This window comes from Triplophysa dalaica, chromosome 12 (genome assembly GCF_015846415.1).
Source record: "Triplophysa dalaica isolate WHDGS20190420 chromosome 12, ASM1584641v1, whole genome shotgun sequence".
Lineage (NCBI taxonomy): Eukaryota > Metazoa > Chordata > Actinopteri > Cypriniformes > Nemacheilidae > Triplophysa > Triplophysa dalaica.
The window spans coordinates 18,244,460-18,264,404 of NC_079553.1; the positions used below are offsets into that span (position 1 = coordinate 18,244,460).

A 19,945-nucleotide genomic window follows, 5' to 3' on the forward strand; every position below is an offset into this window, starting at 1 on the left:
CAGATTAAGATGTCTCTCAAGCAAATCTGAACATCTTGTGAAAGGTATAGGCCAAATGTGTAAAACAAAAATTGAGCAATGCATAATAAAAATTAAATACATTCAATTCTTCCTACTATTTTCTTAAATATATGAAATATTCCAGTTTGGAGCAGTCATGAAATCCATTAATTATCGATATTTTTAGATTATGCTATCCTGTTGCTAAATAAAACAATAATTTATGCGTTGATCCGTTTGTTTAAAAAATATAGAAATATGGTCACTAGGCCTTTCTAGGGGACAAAAAAAATGCAAAACCACAGCCTTCCTGACAGAATGAATATGATCCGGACGTTACAGTTTTCATAAAATGAGCAAAACCAATTGACTACGTTTCCCAGAATGCCCTTTTCGCGTGCCGGAAGTTGTACCTGCTACTAAGTCGTCTTTTGCCGAACACATTTCACAGCCAGACTTAAGGTAAATTCAAACAATTGTGCATTGTTTAGACAAATTCTTGAACCTTTTAATTGTCTAATGGCTTCTTTGATAATCGACACTTGTCAACACACTGCAGCGCTAGTCTGCTAATTTTATTTTAGCCTCATCATTTTTTATTCATTTATAAATTGCCTGCTATACGAACGATTCAGTTTAACTCTTTTATCAGTTATTTGAAATGGCCTATATTCTAAATAAAATTGTCAATGTATGGTTTACTATAATAATACGTTTACTTAGTTTTGAGCTAACTTTTAAATACAACTAAATATGGTTTAAAGACTAGTAAATGTCTGTTTTTTTTACAAATCTAAATCTCTAGAATGAAACAGGAACACGAGGAGCTCATTTTGAAAGCATGTGAAGCAGAGTCTCTTCAGATTGGAGAGAAGATTCAGACTTTGTGGAGCGGTTATGGCGAAATAATAAGAGTCCACTTGCAGGGATGTGATCGGCCCTCTGTTGTGGTCAAACATGTAAAGTTTCCCCAAAACTTGAAACATCCAAGAGGTTGGAACTCAGACATATCTCACCAGCGCAAAGTGCGATCCTATCAAGTAGAAAGTCATTGGTACCAAAGCTACACTACCAACGAACACTGTCGAGTTCCCATCTGTCTGGCTTCCCAGTCATTTGGTGATGAGCAGTTGATTGTTCTGGAAGACCTTAATGTGGCAGGATTCCCAGAAAGAAAAAACTGTATAAATGATGCTGAAATGAAAGCATGCCTCAGCTGGATTGCCAACTTTCATGGCCTCTTTCTTGGTGTATCCCCAGAAGGTCTGTGGTCTGTAGGAACGTATTGGCATTTAGCAACAAGACCTGAAGAGTTGGAAGCCATGTCAGATCAAAAACTCAAAGCAGCCGCTGCAGAGATAGACAACCTCCTCAACAACTGTCGTTTTACTACAATTCTGCATGGCGATGCAAAAATAGCAAATTTCTGCTTCTCCAAGGATGGTCTGCAGATTGCAGCTGTAGATTTTCAGTATGTCGGTGGAGGTTGTGGAATGAAGGATGTTATTTATTTTTTAGGCAGCTGTATGAATGAGAGAGATTGTGAAAGGAAAGTGCCAGGACTTTTAGATCACTATTTTTCAGAGTTGCGGATATCTGTGGGCAAGAAGGCCAACTTTCCAGAGCTGGAGAAAGAATGGAGAAGTATGTTTGCTTTTGCTTGGACAGACTTTCATCGCTTTCTACTTGGGTGGATGCCAGGGCATCACAAGGTTAATAAGTATAGCAAAAGTCTTGTACAAGAGGTATTAAATAAACTGAAACAATCTTAATTCATGTAAAATGTAGATGTTTAATGTCTTGTGTTTTATACTGCAATTAAACGAGTATAAGGATTATATGCATTAATGCTGTATTGCAAAATGTATGAAACTGGTTATATTGTGTATGTAATCTAATGTGCTTGTGAGATTAAAAATATATTTATTCCAGTTTTCTAGCTCTATGCCCTTGTTTCCAAATTTGTTGTATTAAAGGTTAAATAAAATTAATAAGATATAATAAATTAATAAGAGGGACCCACAAAACATATTTTACTTTAGCAACATTTTATTATTAGAATTAAAAAGAAAACTATAAACTCATTAGTAATGACATTAGTGCAAATTTACCATTTTTTTAAATTAAAGTAACCATAGTTTTCACACATTTACTTCGGTTTTACCACACAGTTTAAACATGATATTTGTAGTAAATCTATGGTAATCAATCTGCCAAAACCATGGTTACTACACTTATTATTACATTAAAACTATGGTTAGTTTTCCTTAAATGCAATTCCTATTTAATTATTTTATCTGTTAATCCTCTAAAATCCACTCCAATATTAACTTTAATAATACTTTTTTCAGTGGACAATATCGTGTTAAAATTCGCTTTATGTATGTTATCTCCCCATGACAAATTATATTATGGAAATCGGTGAATTAGAACTTTCACACTTATCTAGGAACAAACACAACACCCCATAACTTTATTCAGTATTCGAAATAATTTTGAGACTGATCTCGGGTCAATCTGGGTTCAGTTTTTATGTATTGTAGCATCTCCAAATGTGCGGAACTGTTCTCTTAGTTCTCTTTACGTCATTTCCGGAGTAACGCCCGACTCCATTTTACACGAAAACAGTCTTTGGGGAAGATAAATTGATCGGGTGCGTATAGTTTTGGTTTTCTTCTAACATGTTATTTAAACTACGATCATTATATTTTATAAACAAACTTATATGTTCAGCATTCTGCGACCTTTGGGCTAATCTGGTGTGAGTTGCTAACTGGCTAGGTGGTCGTATATTTATCATATCTGTGTTTATTTTGACGGTCGTTTGACGGTAAAGGCTTGATTTTAGTATAAAGCCTTTGTGGTTATGCTAGATTTGCTTATCAAGTACATCAACCATTGATTTGAGGCGACTGTAAGTGATGTTGTTTGTTTCGTTAACGTTACATACTTACGTTGCCAGAATTGACAACTGTCACGAACACGAGATAAACATGTTTATTTGTTTTCACCATGTTTTTATACGTGTAATAAGAGCACTCAATACATGTAAAGAACTTACTTGTAAATGTGATATTTTATGAGCAGGTTCAGTTTTATTGGTTTAGGGGAATCAGTTACGTTACATATTATGAACAAATTTGACTTAGTACATACTTGCTCTCCTTGTGTAAATTCTTTAGTATGATTTAACATAATTTTTTTTGCACACTGAACTGGTTAACTGTTGTTTCTTAAAGAGGGAAGTGTGCTGTTTTCATTTACCAGAAGATCTCCATTGTTTTTCTTCTCCTAGGTCGACAAAGTGCACCCAGTTGCCTCTGCCACATTCATCTTATTGAAGGTACCAATTCTATGTCACTGAGTGCAGAAACAGCCTGGAGAGGAATATGAAGGAAACATTTACAGTTTGCCACCTGTCATGAATCAGTTCTGATGAGGGAAAGCATACCTGGCCTTGTGCAGGAACCTTTGCTGTGGTCGATAATCCCATCTCAAAGATTAAAGCTGCTTTAGTATGAAACATGGACCAGGGTACAGTTGACATCCCCGTTACTCTTGTCATCAAGGCACCCAACCAGAAATATGATGACCAGACCATCAATTGTTTTTTGAACTGGACTGTAGAGAAATTGAAAAAACACATCTCCAAAGTTTATCCTAGCAAGCCGGTGAGTACTTTTGGTTTTGTTGGGCAATTATTTTATTGTAAACCGGGTGTGATAAGAAAGATATGAATGTACACATCAGTTGCATTTATCTTGTTAGGTAGCAATATCATAAGAGCCTCAATACTTGAACATTTTAACCAAGTTTAGGCCTCCGATTTAAATAACTTAAAGACGATTTAGCGAACAAAAGAGAATACACTTTTTTTCTTTTCCTAAGAAGCCTTTTAAATAGCTAGTTGACTTTGGGAGATGACAACTAGATGCCACCTGCTTTAAAGGAATGTTTGGCATTGTAGGTATTTTGCCTGATAGTCATTTGCAGACCTGCTAATCTTCATACTTTTGTAATACTTCCCTATCTTCATCTTTTATGAAATCTTTTTCATAAAATGCATTTATTATGGTCTATTTTTATCATTTAGTCATCTAAGGACCAGAGACTTGTCTATTCTGGACGGCTTCTCCAGGATCACTTCCAGTTAAGAGATGTGCTAAGAAAGGTACTCTTTTGATCTGGTTTAATTCAACACACTAACTTCTATACTATTTGACTGCTATTTGTACTATTTTATGAATTTTTACGATTTGACCATTTTTTTTATTTTAATCTCTGGATTTCTTAAATTCCAACAGCAAGATGAATACCACATGGTCCACCTCGTGTGTGCTTCTCGAACCCCACCTTCATCTCCCACTCCCAGGAGCCCTGTGACCCCCACTAATTCGAGATCTTCAGTAAGTGCCTGCCCTTGTACCTTTGACATGATGTATAGAGAGAAACGGTTTCTTTCCCATGGCTAGTAGAGCAGTTCTAATAGCTATTGCAACGTCATGGGTTCAGTACCATGGGATTAGACCTGTCCATAGATAAGAAGGTGACATCACTTTGGATAAGAGCGTCTTCTAAATGCATTAAAGGTCTGATGAACTGGACTTGTTTATTGTTTTATACTGTTATATGAGGTCTACTTATGACGTTCATTCTTTTTCCATCCAAAAACATCAAAATCAATAAGTAATTGGCTATTTTCTACCCAGGTTTTGAGACCAGCTCTGCAAACGCTAAAGACACTTGAAAGTTAACACCCACTGCTTTGATTGGATAGCAGTTTGCGTAGTTGGAGGCTTCTGTGAATTTGGTTAGAGACATAACATTAGGTTACACATTAGCACCATTCACAGTTTTCGCACAGCATCAGTATTATCTGGAGACCTCCTGTGATTTATAAATGACCTCTCCTCATCAGTATTTCATGTGATGCATGATTTTACTCAAATTTACTGACTTATTTCCTGGTTGTGATAGCAAGGCTTTGCGTAACGTTTGTATAGCCTGTAGTTGTATTGCGTTTAATGATAAATGACTGTACCTGTCAGCATTGGAGACCAGTGATCCCGAACCAGACAAAAGATCACAGCGATCGCGGGTCTCAAACGTTACAATAGTTTCCATGATAAATAAACAAACGGGAGACTCCTGGTAACTTATGGATATCACCCACCACCTAAAATAATACCAAATCACTTCAAAACAGCCTCAATTATTCTCAAACGGTGCATAAAACCTTGAAAAATTATATATGAGCCCACCAAATTACAGAGATTCACATTCGCACGGGCTTAAGATCACGAACAACCTCTGCAATTAATAAAAATGACTAGAGGTCCCCAGGTAATACAAATCTTGTGTGAAAGTGCTCAGGGCACATCAAGTGATCTCTATCAAAGCAAGAGTGACGCAAAGTACAAAAATGTTTTACTCGCATAAGATTGCTGCGCCATTCATATTGGATCCAAAATTGACAGCACAGCACTGCTTTTTTATTTTAAACTCTCCACAAATTCAGTGTCGACCTGTGCCTTGTTCACAAAGCGATTATTGGAGAAATGGAACGTACAAATACACCATGTTTTTCCCATGTGAGCTGGAACGTCTTTAAAAAAATCTAAGAAGTAGTCATTGATATTGTTCTGTGAAGGCGATGTTCAACCTATCAGTGTCGTCATAGATTCCAGAACCTGGCATTCGCTGGGCCTGGTGTCAGTAATATGTAATCTCAGTATCAAGGGCATTTTCAGTTCTGACACTTACATGATGTTCACGTGAATACGATTCCCTTTTATATAACAATAGCTTGGGTTAAAAGTGTGATTTTAATTCATGTCTCCTATAATGTTAGCATCTGTGTTACTTTTTCTCAATCCTAAGATTTCAGACAGTGCTGGTGCGTCATCTTCAGCATCAACTCCCAGTCAAGATGGCCCAGCTAGCTCAGGAGGCCCTGACGGTCTCCGGCACCGAGGGAACCCAGCAAACACGCTTGGTTTAAATCCGGCCCCTCCTGGTGTCATGCAGAGGTCATCACGCAATGACATAATTCAAGAAATAATGACTGTTGATGTCTTTGTTATTCAGACTTTAAATTTGAAGGTATTTTCCTTACTCAGGCCTGAAGGAATTCCTCTTCCCATGCAAGGCGGTGCCCCTGCTGGCTTTCCTGTCCACCCGATGTACATGCCAATGCAAATGTTTTGGTGGCAGCAGATGTATGCTCGCCATTATTATGTGCAATAGTAAGTTATATGTTGTGTATAAAAGACAAGAAGCTTCTGTTTTGATTTCCTTACGAGAACCATTAATCTCATGATTTTTCTCTTTCAGTCAAGCAGCCATGGCAGCGTCCCAGGCCTCCAGCACGGCCCCGCTTTCTGCTTCCAGCGCGGGCCCCCCGACTCAACCAGCTCAGCCTAACCAACCTGCAGCCCCTATGGGGCCAAATCCTGCCGCTGAGGATCGCCCTGGCAACCCCAACATCCAGCTGAACGCACAGGGAGGAGCCATGTTGAACGATGACGAGTTAAACCGGGACTGGCTGGACTGGATGTACACAGTGTCACGTGCCGCCATCCTGCTCAGCATCGTATACTTCTATTCCTCTTTCGGCCGCTTTGTCATGGTGATCGGTGCCATGCTGCTGGTTTATCTGTAGGTCACAGATGGAAGTTTGTTACTGGAGAAGCTAATGTTTCCGTTATGGTTCGTATGAATTATACAGTTTTTTTGTTTGTGTACCTCAGGCACCAGGCAGGATGGTTTCCCTTTAGAGCAGAGCAAGAGAATCCAAGGGCTGGAGAAGGTCCACAAGAAGAGGCGGATCAAAATCATGATATGCAGGAGATGGTTAGTTATTGTGGGCGATGATGTTTTTTATTTTTAAAATATTCAGTATTTAGAGGAAGGTTTATTTTCAAGTTTTTTTTGTCAATTTCTCTCAAATTTCTCTGTCAACATATTAACCAGTTTCCTTAGTAAACTAAGCCATTTAATTAATTTTTTAACCACTGTAGGAACGAATGATGGACGAGGGGATGGAAGACGATGAGGGGGACAGTGGAGAGGAAGGTCCGGAAGATCCCATAAACGGTGGGCCGCATCAGCCGGGCTTCCTGTCGGCAGCATGGTCTTTCATCAGCACTTTCTTCACCTCTCTCATCCCTGAGGGACCTCAACGTGCTGCTAACTGAACTCAGACCTCTCCACATAGTTGTTGCACATTTGAGAAAGCAAAAACAAAAATAGACAATAGACTGCAGAAAAAAAATGATAATAAAAAGTACGTAATGATCTGCCATGTTTTGGCAAGTCTTCAATGCTGCTTCAGTGGTATTAAAATTTCCCCCACATGCCATTGCCTAATGCTTTTCTTCCCGTCTTTTAAGACGGGTTGAGATTTCATGGATGTGCAGTCCATGTTGTTACGGAAGACTTTTGTTTCTGATCTGATCAAAGAACACTCGAGACCATAAGACCTGGTGAACCATGGATTTACTTAGTTCAAAACAATTTCTTCTCCTCCTTGTGTGTAAATAAATAGTAAATATTTACAGATATGAATATATGCATCTCATTGAAACAAGGTGTGTTTTTGAATAAAATCAGGTTTTGGTTCTTTAGTGTAATAAGTGGTTTTATTTCATTCATGAAGAAAAGAAGAACGGTTTCCGTTACATCCGATAGAGGGCGCCACTGATCTAAAAACATTTGCAACACCCCTGCATATATTACGTAGGCTTTATTTACAAAAGAAGTATGCATACAATTTTCATTTTCTTGCCGATTATATGTTCTCACCTTCTTTAATTATACCAGAAAAAAACACTAAAGGAATACAAGAAAATAGCAATAGATAACCTCTAGAATTAATCCACTATACAGAACATGCTATTTAAGTAATTTTAATTTATGCGTCCTAACCAAAGACTTTCTATCTATACATTGTTTTATATTTTAAAACATAAAATCCAAAATAGAATGCACCTAGTATTTCTTTTATTTGAATGCGTTATTTTTCTTGGTATTAATACAACCGACGTCTTTTTGACGTAAAACTTTTACTCCCATAGTACACAGCATATAATCACTAAAAGTCCTCTGCATTCCAGAGCCCAACCTCTCACATCCATCCATCCATCCATCCATCCATCCATCCTATCCACAGACACTGAGGTGAGATGGAGACAAAGTGGAGCGTCATGCACTTCAGTGCCTTCAGAACTCTCTAATCAAATGAAGATAGATTTTGTTCGGTTGCTTGTAACAACACAATTAATTATGCATGACAGAGACATTTATTGGGCTCATTTCACCCAGGCTCAACTAAGTAACTGTGCAAATCGGGTTACGCTCCCTTCTCTCAAGGTAGGACAACTCTTATCAAGAGAACAGATCTCCAATGAGTGCTCTGTTAGACAATGATTTCATCATGTTTACCCTGCTTGGAGTTCTTCAGAATGTGTCAAACAGTTTTTGTAAAAAAAATCGAACAGTTCGGTTTTAGTTCATTACCGCATAGCGCGCGCTAGAACATCTTCATAACACCCAAGCATCAATCATCCCGATTGCGACCTGACACTCAAAGGATGAAAAAAGAAAAATGTGAAATAACAAAAACCATCAAGACACAATTTGAAGATATTACACAATCATTACAGAACAAATAATATGTTGCTAGAAATAGAAAATTTCGCCATCAAATAGTTTGATTCCCAAATAAATAGTTGATGCATTTATAAAATGATTACTAAATTATCATGGCTAAGCATGCGTATAGAGACAACAACCAACATGCACGGGAAGGGAAACACGTTTTCACCTCCTTTGTCTTATGCAGACATTTATAAGAACCGGAGAGGAAGTAAAAAAAAGAAAAGAAAGAAAAAACATGCAAAATGGAAATAAATTACATTAAATTTGGCTGGCAGTATTCACTGTGCAAATTACGCTCTTATTCCTTAAAATGGACTCACTGGTGAACTGCTCCTTTCAATTTCTTTGGCCATTCCTCAGGGGCCTTAGTCTGCCTATCCCCTATCTCTTTAATCCAATCACCCTCTCACTGGATGTTATTTATTTGCTTATTTATTTATTTCTAAAGGATGTAACTGATTTTTATCAGACGGTAGTGGATTTTCTTCCTGGTGAAACGGTGACTAACGACCTGCGATCGATTTGCTGGTTGGTATATTTAAACATTTCCCAAAGTGTTTTATAAAATAGAATAATTAATGATAATTTGTGCCACATCTGTGTGGTAAATCACAAATAGTTTAATACTTGTTAGAGATTTAAAGCAAATCCAAAAATACTTGAACTAAATATAATGAATATGCTTTTAGGTCCCATGAATAGATTCTGAAATGCCAGTCTGTCTGTTTTCGGGAACAAAGTTTTTATCTTTATTCAAACAACTGTTTTGTTTAAGATAACATGCAATTAAACTTTGTGGTTAATAATTTCTTCCATGACATTAATTTGTAACCCGCATATTTGTAAATATTTTGAGTGAGATTTTGTAAGACTGGAGATTATGAAAGTAGAAATCACTTCACAGATCATTTCGTTTTTTTATGTACACATTAATACTTCGAGTTTAATCAATCGACACAGAAATATGGTTAACTTTTGACAGAATGTTTGCTTCACCGTTTATGAATAATCATTTAAAACGTGCAAACCTGTCAGCGTGTACATTTAACAGAATTCGTTTTTTTAGGTAAAGTGGTTGTCCATTATTTCCTCAATATCTTCTTACATTTTTTACAAAAAATACATTTAACATGCAGATACATAGCTATTGTCACGATTTATGAAGTTACTGCTAGAATGCACATAAAGTAAATTTAATATGACCCAAGTAGTAATTTAATGATTAATATGTTAATTTAAAATGTATGGTATGCCTAGTCAAATGTTTGACTCAGTCTAAATGATCAGCATGTGTTAAATGTATATATTTGTTATGTGTGCTTGTTTAATTTAGGCCTTCTATATTTATTATTATTACAACTGAACTGAATGTATAGAATTTTAATTGTGCTTTACATTGTGTGTTACAAGCCGATTAACTAATAACAATGCAACATGACGACAACAAAAATCACACTGACAAGGTCACTTTGGGGTGATATATATTTCTTCTGGTTTACAAATAACATCTATCATTGCTTCAAATATTACATTAGCCATATCTTTTTCATAGAGCTGAAATAAATATATTGCACTTAAAAAAATTCATCAAAACATGTCTCCTTATAGGAAGGTTACACTTAAAATACACACAAACAGAAAAAGAAGGAAAAAAAACATTTGCTAATACATTGCAATTACATAAGTGTTGGTATAGTCCATTCATATCAAATCAAAGGCTTGAACTGGTGGGTCATGAAATGCATGATTTATATTTGAAGAAGTGAGAGGGTCATCAAAATCTGTTAAATGAAGAAAGCAAATGTATTTTGTTTTCATCTCAGTGGCTCATTATAACATCAGCAAAAATTGACTGTAGTTATTTGCACATTGTGACACTGCTTGGATTGTTGTTTAATTGTAATAAAAATAATAAAATAAATCTCATAAATTTTAGTGTGAACATTCCAATATTGTATTTTAACCTATACAAATAACCACACACACACAAACTCTAGGTCCTTCATCTGTCTATTATGGTAAAAACAGTTTCTCTGTGATTTGGTTACAGGATGTTGACGAATTGTCGGCCACACAAACAGGATCACCATAGCCACAAATCACCTAATTTCCCTGGTTCCCTTGGGGGAAAAGCCTATAATTCAAAAGTTAACCAATTATTTACAGGTGTGGACTTCCTCCTGGCTGTTGACAAGCAGTCTTAGGCAGATATACATTCAATTTAATACAACTCATTTTTTGGTAGTGACTACGAGTGACCTCATAGTGCTTGTTGATGGTTCGGAGTAGTGATTGTAACGAAATCATTTCATTTATATATAATGTTTAGTTTAGCAGAATAACAAGTTATTTGTGCTATAAAACTAAAAAAGCATAGTCAAAATATCTCAAAACCCACTTTAAAGAGCCGTTTACTTATCTGCCCATAAAGATATCCCAACAATGGCCTGCCCATCATTTTTTTAATTGTCTTTGAGTCCATGGATAAATGTTCCTTCCAATGATGCTCTGAAACATCCCGAAATCACAGCGCCCTCTATTGTCAATGATTTCTAGGAGAAAAATGAGTGCTCCACAGATATCATAACAATAAGAGTTGATTGATCTAAAGAGAAACAGCAGATGTCCAGTGTTTGTCCTTGAGGTTGTCCATCATTTAGCTCTTTCCATTTTTAAAAAATGAAAGGGGGTGGACAAAGCATGAGATGAATCATTAAAGGTAGCAAAAACATATCTGCAAATGAAGATTTTCCATCTCCGAGTCTTATCTATGCTAAAAAACATGCTTGACATTCTGGTTTAGACCTCGAAAGCTCCAAGTCCGCTTGGCCTTTTTCTCGTTTACTCTTTTTCTCCAGTACGTGTCCGGGTCGTTGGGTAATACTGTGTCAGTCAATGTTATATACACGTGTCGAACTGGCTTTTTCCTCATGAATTTTGAAGACGAGGACAAGTTCGTGTAAGCGTGTGTTTCTGCGTGTGTTTGGGTGCCGTGTGTCTTCACATGCCAGCAGTAGGGAAATCTTATCAGGTCGACTTATTGTAAATGGCAGAAATCATACGAATGGAGTCATGACTGCAGAGGAATGACGCAGTCCTTGAATGGCAGCGTAGGGCCCTTGCTGGAAGTAGTGGTGGTACCGTGGCATGTGGAAGGAGGGGAAGGTAGGCCCGCTGCCTTGCATGGAGCTGGCCAGGGCGGAAGGGGTGAGAGGCATTCCCAGTCGACTGTAAGGGGGTAGAGAGCCCTGGATAGGGTGAGGAAGAGGACTGGCCAAGGAAGCAGTGCTGGTTCCGATGGCAGACAGTGATTGAGGGTGCTGAAACCCTGTAAAACCAGACGCGGTGGTGACCCAGGAGCTCAGGGAGAGGTTATCCGAAGCAGTGAATGCAGAACCTACAAAAGCAAAATTGTGCATATACAGATCATTTATATGACCTCTCTACAGCAAGTAAAAGCGCATGGCTGTCAAAATGTATACTTTGCTGATTGTAGAGAAATGACTTACATCTACTGTGTGTCAAGTGACCATCTTCACCCAAGGGCTCCTCGTCACCAGCATAGGTCCGAATGGGTGACCGGGCATAAGAGTGCTTGTGGATCAAGCTCTCAACACTTTCCCTACAGCAAAACCGAAAGACATCGGCCCAAAATAAATCTCTTCATCCACAACTGCTTATAAAAATATAACAATAAATGCATTGCATTTTAATAAACAAAACGACTGTCATACTGTCTTTGGCACCTATAAATCAAGGCTACACACTGTGTGGGTAGCGTCAAGAAACATAACATCAGCCCGAACAACACCTGCATAAAAATACGTTAACACACAACAAGTGTGCAGAGAGCAGCGTGTCTGCTTGCCTTGCAGTAAGTGCATTAGCTCCTGTTAGATTAGACCCCTCAGACAGGCTGAGATGGTCTGCATCACAAGAGCCATGCGTCCACATTAGCCTCCCAATTAGGTTAGGAAAGTGCAATATCTGTCAGCAGCGCAATACAAATATGTGTGTTTTTATCTATGATGCGCTCTCGAGGAGAGGGGCCTCGCAGCCCTACAACTTGGGTGGCTGTTTTCAATCAGTCACCGGGCCCAATTGAATTACACTGTGTTTTAGTGCAGTGCCTGACTCCAGACTAATGCGATTTCTGCAGCTCCCTGAAGATCAATTGATCAGATCTAATTCACAGCCTTTCCAAAGAGAAGAAATAGAGAGACAACGGGATGCGGGATGCATTTTTGTCTGGTATTTTTGGCAGTCATTGACTTTCGTTTGTACTTTGCCTGTGTCTTAAATTCATTTTGCCTTGTGATGTTTAACTAGGATGCTAATTTGAGAATGCAGGGCACAGAGTTGTCATTTCCAGCTTTAGCCACTTTGTAAGGGGTCATTTAGTCGTTTTGTACTTCATGTCTCCTGCCACTTGATATTGCATTATTTAAATACATGTTAAAATTCTTTACACTATTGCATGCGCAAACTTTGAATAATACATCAGATTCATTAGCCAGCATAAAATACATTTTTATATCTTATAATTACATTTTATTTTAGAACAGGTTTGTATTAGTTTTACGGTCTCCTGTTTAAGCCACCCACACACACAGCTGCATCTATGAGAATCTATCTAATGAAAAGGCACTTATGCACTTGTTAATGAATCCACTAAATGTTCCCCACCACACGTTTCACTCCACGGTACAGCTGCTCGCCCACCGCTATCACTCATCTCACTGAACGCAAGACACAGATCAACATATCCAGCAGCAGAATTCCTCATACCTCTCCATATCTGTGAGTCTTGAGGAGTCCCTGAAGCCTTTGGCAAAAGGGTTGCTGTCGATCTTCAGTTTGGTTATCTGTGCAAAACATTTGAAAACCTCTAATTAATCCATCACTTCTTTTTCTCCCAATAATTTTTTCTAAAGGATTAAAATAAACAGGGTTGGCTGTAATGATGATCAGCATATTTTTTCTAAAGCCCGAAAAATAATAATTTCAAAAGGATAATTATTTATTCAGAGCAGTGATACGGTTTCATAAAATAGCTTAAACACATGGCTTGACCAGATACCTAGAGAATTACTTTGAGAATAATATTATAAACTATAAAATTATCATATGAGCAATGCTAGACTCACCAACTGGTTCTGGTAGGCAGTGACTGCAGTGAAAACAGTTTCAGTGAAGACGAATGTTCGAAACTCTTCAGATTTGAGATTAAGTAGAGAGGCTGTATGATCTTTCTTCTTGATGATATGAACTCTGGGTTGATACTTGTGCATGGAGTTGAGGATGATCTGTTGAACAAATGATTCATAAAGTATAGCAAAAATATTGCTTATTGCTCACTGAACTGCTAAATGACTAAATGTAAATGTAAAAAATATGTAGAGTTTGTAATGTATTTAAATTTAAGGTGTTTTTAAATATGATAATTACAATTAAAATGCCAGGTACATTGCACCAATCTAAAATGCGGAATACAACATTATGAAATATACATATTGCACTATTTTTTTAAGTTTATCTTGTCAAGTGTTATCTATAGGATGGAGGTTAACTTTACAAATACATTTTAAAGATATTCGATGATATCCTGTTTTCCAAGGCGTTTAGTCTTAAATAATATTAATTATGGCATTCTACTTGTTTCTTTTGTGAAATCCATAACTCATTCTGTTCATTATTTTTTAGACAGATTTGTAATTTATTGTTCTTGAATAATAATTATTAAATTTGCTTAGCAAAAATCTTTTTAAACATTATCGTAAGTGTTCAACGAAAAGCGTTGTTGTGTCTTACGCCCTATTTTCTTTAAATAATACTCCCAGAATTGAAAATCGTAACAACTCTTTCAAATTCAAATGTTTTGTAACAAACTGTGTACACGTTTAATTTAAATGCTTGTATCACATTACTCTTGTCATATTAAGTCATCAAATAAGTGAGTTGAATTTGACGGGCTCGATGGTCAAATGATTTGTATTTATTCTTTATTATAAATGTGGTAGATGTGACTTTTAATATTCATATAAACTATTTTAGGCACATGTCATGTACACAGAATAAAAAAAAAACATTTCACAACTTACGTGTCCGTGCTGGTCCAGTTCGTTGTTTGTAAGTTTGACCTTTTCGAAAGAAACCATTTGTTTTAATAACTGTTCACCGGTAAATGGCGAATCTGGATGCACGTACAACCTGCAAAACGAATAAAAAGCCTTTTATCTTCTGCTGACAATATAATTCAGCCATTTTAACGCATAGGGACAATAATGTTTTGCTTGCCCGCATTTCTCATATATCGATTTTCTATTTAATCTTAATCTATAAAGCAAATGTTTAATTAACATTTAAAGTATTATTGTTTCTATAATTGTTATAATAATTCGATCATAAGTTTCTGTAATAATTATTGTTTTTTTCCAGTAGCCGCTGGTTTCCACAATTTTACAACAGTAAAACATTAATAAATAGGCTAAACGTAAAAAGTTCCTACCTAGCAGGTAAAGGTGGATCTGCCTTTCCCGCAACAAGCCAAGATGATCTGTGATAGGCGTATCGATATCTCTTATTGTCCACAGGAACGATGTCCATTAGTACAATATATTTGGCGTCCGGATCCATTCCGGAAAATGATACACGAATAGTCGGAAACATTCGTCTGTTGAATTGAAAGTGCATAAGCAGCATGTCAAATTACAAACAATATTTTACGCTCTTCATGCACAAAATAATCATATTAATAAATAGAGAGTAAAATATTCTAAAGATCTTAAATATTTTTGGCTGGCGAATAGGCCACAATGAATTGAACGCATGAATGGAATTAACCCAAGAATAGTAAAGCTCATAAATTCGTCTCGTTGCAGTTTAAAAACTCAAATCATATAAGCCAATTTACCTTCCAGATTTTGTGATAATCATTTCCGTGCCGAGATCGTGAAATTTATCCCACAGTTCTTTAGTCTCCAGGCTGCAGGAGATCTTGGCCATCTCCTCGCTGGGAACGCCGGGTGTCGTGGGAATAAGCGGCTCGGTGCATAACGGAGGCGCGCTGCTGTTGAAATCGCCGTGGGTTTCCAGGGCAGGAAGGTCGCCGAGGTTTTGATGGCATGAGGACTTCTCCACGAATTGTTCTACAATTTAAATAATGTAAGACCATAAGAAGCGTATTCGCACATTTTGGTGTATGAACTATTATAAAATGATTAATGTCTGGGAGTATCATTCAGGTATTAACAACGTCACCACATAATATGAAATAAAATTATGAGGATTTATGACATCGTAATGATATGGCATGTGAACTTTAAATAAAATAAAATGAGGCCTGCTTGCATGTACCCAAAAAATTGTCTCCGTCTTGGAACACACAAATACATTTTATCTAAAATACTTCCCTGTAAAATGTAGGCTTTTATGTTCAATGATCTCTCTAAAGGATTATCTTTTTTATATGTATATTGCAACTTCGTCTGTAATGTAACATTGAACAACTGCACAAAACCATCAACACGATATCAGATAAGCAAAATAAAGAAGCAAAACTCTTCATTCTTGCATTTATAGTTTACAGTCACTTCTATAGGCTTTAATTCTTATATTTGGACTGTAATGTGTAACCGTTTTTTACATTATAATAGTCTTTTCATGAGCCATAAAGTTAAATACATGAAATTGTATACAATCTGCAAGCATGAAAAACACAGGGATGCAACGATTTTATTTTCAAAATTTTCATTTAAGTGCTGAATGGAAATAGTGTCCATATAAGCCGTTCTTTTTTTAACATGATTACATTTGTACGACCACAAGAGACAATCGGTAGACTACGCAACTGTATAACCCACCGAATATATTCGCAATTACTTTAATACTAAATCCAACAATATACTTTTTGTTTTTTAGTATCAGTGGTGCTCTAGCAGGAACGTTGATGCCATAGTAGACTGTCACAATTCAATGTCTTTTCCAAAACTTTCCTTCCTATTTTTCCTTCATATGTGCTCTTACCCAGCGGCTTGATCGTATTTTCCTCCGACTCCTTGTCCTTGGATTTCCCACTTGACATGAGTGCGGCTATGGAGAAAGCGTTCGCCCTGGACGAGAGCTGAGGCTTCGGGGAAGATGTGTACTCCATGATGCGAATGCTCAAAACTATTCTCAAAACCAGAAATGTCCAGATTTGACCTCGAAACGACTTTAAATCAAGACGTTATTTTTAGTCAACACTATGAGGATAGAAGGCTACAGGCTGTTAGTTCCAACTCGTCTGGGACATTGTGCGCGCAGTGCTCCGGTCACCCCTGAGGTTTCTTACGCAGGCTGGTTTTCCATTGCAAGTGTTGGACACTTTCAGTCCCCTTAATTTCAGAAGCCCCTCAGTCGTAGTCAGCCAGGACCAATCGGTGCGTTGCTTCAAGATCATTGGCTCTTCGGCGTCCTCTGCCGTCAACTATGCGCTCATTTCCCAGTCCTACTATTCTGAAGGCACAGCTTCTGAATATTAATAATGACACGTGACAGGCGCCAATAAGCCGATGTGAAGAAGGCGTAGCTTATTAGGCTAATATTACTACGATTTTGTGACTGGACACAAGCAAAATAACATTGTCAACATTAATAAGTAATATCTTAGAAAGTGTGGGTTTCTTGTTGCCTTGTACAAAGGAAAGATATTAATTTTATTACAGTTTTGCAAGTCACATGTGTCAACAAAACAAGGCTGGTTATTATTTTATTAGCTTCCATTATTTTAAGATGACTTGAGAGAATATTCACATCAGGAAGATGTAGTAGCCTGCAGATCTCCTCCTTTAATGTGACTATAACCTCTAGGAACGTGTTTATGATTCTCTATTAATAAACTATTATGATTAAAGTTTTCGCACATTCAATAATAGTCTTATCTGATTACGGACCACTTTTATTCTGTTTTTTCTTCTGCATTATCCTAATAAACTTTGATAAGTACAAATCCTGTCTAGACGCCATCTCTCCCCTGATGCCAAAACTGAGGGCTTTAGCGTTGCAAAACACGGTTTCCCACAAATAAGGCATTTTGTTTAACCACAAGGTTTCATTTGTCCCTAATAGCCCTATGTTTTAGGATTCCATTTAAATTACTATCGCGATATATAACGTTACAGCACATAACGTATTGAACACCCAATAAAGCTATTATTTTTTTATGTTTCCACATAGAAAATATTTGGATGATCTGTGCTTACTGTTGCCTTGATGAACTTGCTGCACCTCCTCGCGGCTCACGAGGGAGTTTGTATATAAGTACGTAGGGCTGTCCTTAAAGCGCTGACTCGTGCGCTTTTTCCGCTTGAGGAATCACCTCTCATCCTCAATGTCACTCTCTGGTGCCACACAACTACAGCGTTTAAACACATTAAGGCGACACTCAAATGCAAATCCAATGCTGCAGATATTTTATAAGAGACCCTGCCTGGGAAAAATTAGATTACCGTGCAATTGCCAGCGGATAATGTGCTAAAAGCTTTCCCACTTAGCGTAACTCCTCACTGAGTATTATTCACACTTTCAGGGCCGATGTGCCAACCAACCAAAATCGTATTTTTAAAGATACAGCAAGACCCCGAACGTTATCTTCACACTAGCATTTTAAACAGGCAAAATACAGGAACCTAGAAAGTTGCGGGAAACTGGAGGGTCTTATTTTTTATTTACACACCTGTCGGATACGAACGAGTCTTATTTTTTGCAATTTCGGACTACGGGTTAATCAAACTGTGGTGAGCTAAAAAGACCATTATTACGAATGTGATACCCTAAATTAAAACGACATTATGTTAAAACAAAAAAACGTTCATTTATAAATATTCTGATTTTCATCTTGAATCTGCCCATCTGAAGCGCATTTTGTAATAATACGCTGACTTCACATATTTTTCAAATTTTCATATATAGTTTTTATTCAGTAATAGTTTATATAGGAAATAATAGGATTTAATAGGAATAGGAAATAATTGTTTAATAGGAAATAGTTTTAGTATATTTAAGTACTGGGAAACACTTATTGAATATTAGGTCACATCATCTCAGCGCATAAAATTATTATTTAACATAAATATAGTCTATCAGAATATAAACTACAATTATTATATACATTCAAAAACACAAAATATAACCTTTATCAAAAGGCGTATGCCAGTGCTCGACTATAAGCATTTAGTTTGTTATTATTTTAGTTGCATAATGTTTTGATTCCATGCAGTTCGTTTTAAACACACAGAAATGTCTGTCCATATTTTCAAAATTATAATGGCATATTTTTCTATCGTCTTAAGAAGTGCAAGTTATTTTATCAGTATTAACAATCGCATTATATCAAGTGGATTAGTTTGATTCAGAATTAATCCTGAGGCGTGAAATACAACAATCATCCTCTATTGAGGGGCCTTAACAGAAATAAGTCAAACATACAGCTGTACTAGGTTGCCATGGTTAATAATGATCTTAAAATTCTAGAGCAGAACAGTAAGGCTGCATCAGACTGTAAAAAAGACTGGAGCTTTTCCAGTTTTGACTTGTGAAAAGTGCCCCCATATTCCCCCTTGAGGTGAAGGCAAGCCATTCCCAAACTGTAGCCTGAGCGGACAGGGATGCAGTGGCCGAACCGGTGCCTCTGTTCATATGACTAATTAGAAAAGCTTCACGCTGTGCTGTTCTTTTTGATGCTGAGCCCTGGTCCTAATTGCCACGTCTGTCATGGGGCACAGGGAGGTTAAGTTCAAATGCAGCGCCGGCTCGATGCACTCCCCTTCCCTACCGACTGCCTTTTTCCTCAACCCGTTTCAGCCCTCGATAGGGCTGGTGGGGGACAGATTTGGGATCAAGTTGAGCGTACGGACTGTAGAGGATAGGAAAAAAGAGGGGGTCTTGACTCGAGTGAGCGTCAAACTCACTATTAGATTAGTCTCATTAAGGAATGAAACATGAACATGGTGTCAGGGTCTTTGCTTAAGCAGGGCTAAATCAAGCCAGGAAGTTACAGTCTGACCTTTTACCTTCTCATCACCTCAGTCCTCTCTGTTCTTCCAGACTGTGTGAGTAATTTTTCCCGGGACCATTGGAGGGGGTGGTGCAGACCCGAGAGTGAAAGTGGCTTAAAGTCATTAGTCTTGTGTGAGTGGGCGAGAACTTGTCAGAGTGAAGCTCGTAGTTTGGTTAACGGCGGGTGCGATGTCGCAAGTGAACGGGGTGCCAATAATACTGATGGATGAGGTTTCGTCTGTTTTGTTCT

The 19,945-nt window shown here is 37.4% G+C and overlaps 3 protein-coding genes across 4 annotated transcripts; 2 read left to right on the top strand and 1 right to left on the bottom strand.

Annotated features, from left to right (window-relative positions):
* The first annotated feature begins 408 nt into the window (after positions 1-408).
* pkdc (protein kinase-like domain containing) lies at positions 409-1,925 on the top strand. Its single transcript, XM_056762911.1, has 2 exons — positions 409-462; positions 806-1,925. The coding sequence occupies exon 2, from the start codon at positions 807-809 to the stop codon at positions 1,770-1,772; it is 966 nt and encodes a 321-aa protein (XP_056618889.1). The 5' UTR covers positions 409-462; position 806; the 3' UTR covers positions 1,773-1,925.
* A 631-nt stretch (positions 1,926-2,556) lies between these two features.
* On the top strand, positions 2,557-7,621 carry herpud2 (HERPUD family member 2). The gene is made up of 9 exons (XM_056763483.1): positions 2,557-2,653; positions 3,296-3,671; positions 4,094-4,171; positions 4,305-4,406; positions 5,881-6,029; positions 6,120-6,245; positions 6,334-6,657; positions 6,750-6,852; positions 7,020-7,621. Exons 2-9 carry the CDS (start codon positions 3,525-3,527, stop codon positions 7,194-7,196), a joined length of 1,206 nt encoding a protein of 401 aa, XP_056619461.1. The 5' UTR covers positions 2,557-2,653; positions 3,296-3,524; the 3' UTR covers positions 7,197-7,621.
* Positions 7,622-10,122: 2,501 nt separating this feature from the next.
* tbx20 (T-box transcription factor 20) lies at positions 10,123-17,172 on the bottom strand. Of its 2 annotated transcripts, none has more exons than XM_056761672.1 (8): positions 16,684-17,172; positions 15,572-15,806; positions 15,167-15,331; positions 14,760-14,868; positions 13,806-13,964; positions 13,447-13,523; positions 12,168-12,283; positions 10,123-12,055 (listed from the first exon to the last, which is right to left on the bottom strand). In XM_056761672.1, exons 1-8 carry the CDS (start codon positions 16,808-16,810, stop codon positions 11,715-11,717), a joined length of 1,329 nt encoding a protein of 442 aa, XP_056617650.1. In that variant the 5' UTR covers positions 16,811-17,172; the 3' UTR covers positions 10,123-11,714. The 2 variants fall into 2 exon arrangements, with proteins under 2 accessions (XP_056617650.1, XP_056617651.1); XM_056761673.1 differs by having other exon boundaries at positions 12,168-12,280; positions 16,684-17,169.
* Between the last annotated feature and the right edge of the window lie 2,773 nt (positions 17,173-19,945).

What these genes read in the sequence shown, in the direction of transcription:
- pkdc (XM_056762911.1), top strand. Translation starts at nt 807, where the DNA reads ATGAAACAGGAACACGAGGAGCTCATTTTGAAAGCATGTGAAGCAGAG.
- herpud2 (XM_056763483.1), top strand. Translation starts at nt 3,525, where the DNA reads ATGGACCAGGGTACAGTTGACATCCCCGTTACTCTTGTCATCAAGGCA. An exon ending in CCACTAATTCGAGATCTTCA is followed by an intron (nt 4,407 to 5,880) that starts GTAAGTGCCTGC and finishes CTCAATCCTAAG; the next exon opens with ATTTCAGACAGTGCTGGTGC. An exon ending in GCCATGCTGCTGGTTTATCT is followed by an intron (nt 6,658 to 6,749) that starts GTAGGTCACAGA and finishes TGTGTACCTCAG; the next exon opens with GCACCAGGCAGGATGGTTTC.
- tbx20 (XM_056761672.1), bottom strand. Translation starts at nt 16,810, where the DNA reads ATGGAGTACACATCTTCCCCGAAGCCTCAGCTCTCGTCCAGGGCGAAC. An exon ending in GATCCACCTTTACCTGCTAG is followed by an intron (nt 14,869 to 15,166) that starts GTAGGAACTTTT and finishes TTCGTTTTGCAG; the next exon opens with GTTGTACGTGCATCCAGATT. An exon ending in TCACTTGACACACAGTAGAT is followed by an intron (nt 12,056 to 12,167) that starts GTAAGTCATTTC and finishes TTGCTTTTGTAG; the next exon opens with GTTCTGCATTCACTGCTTCG.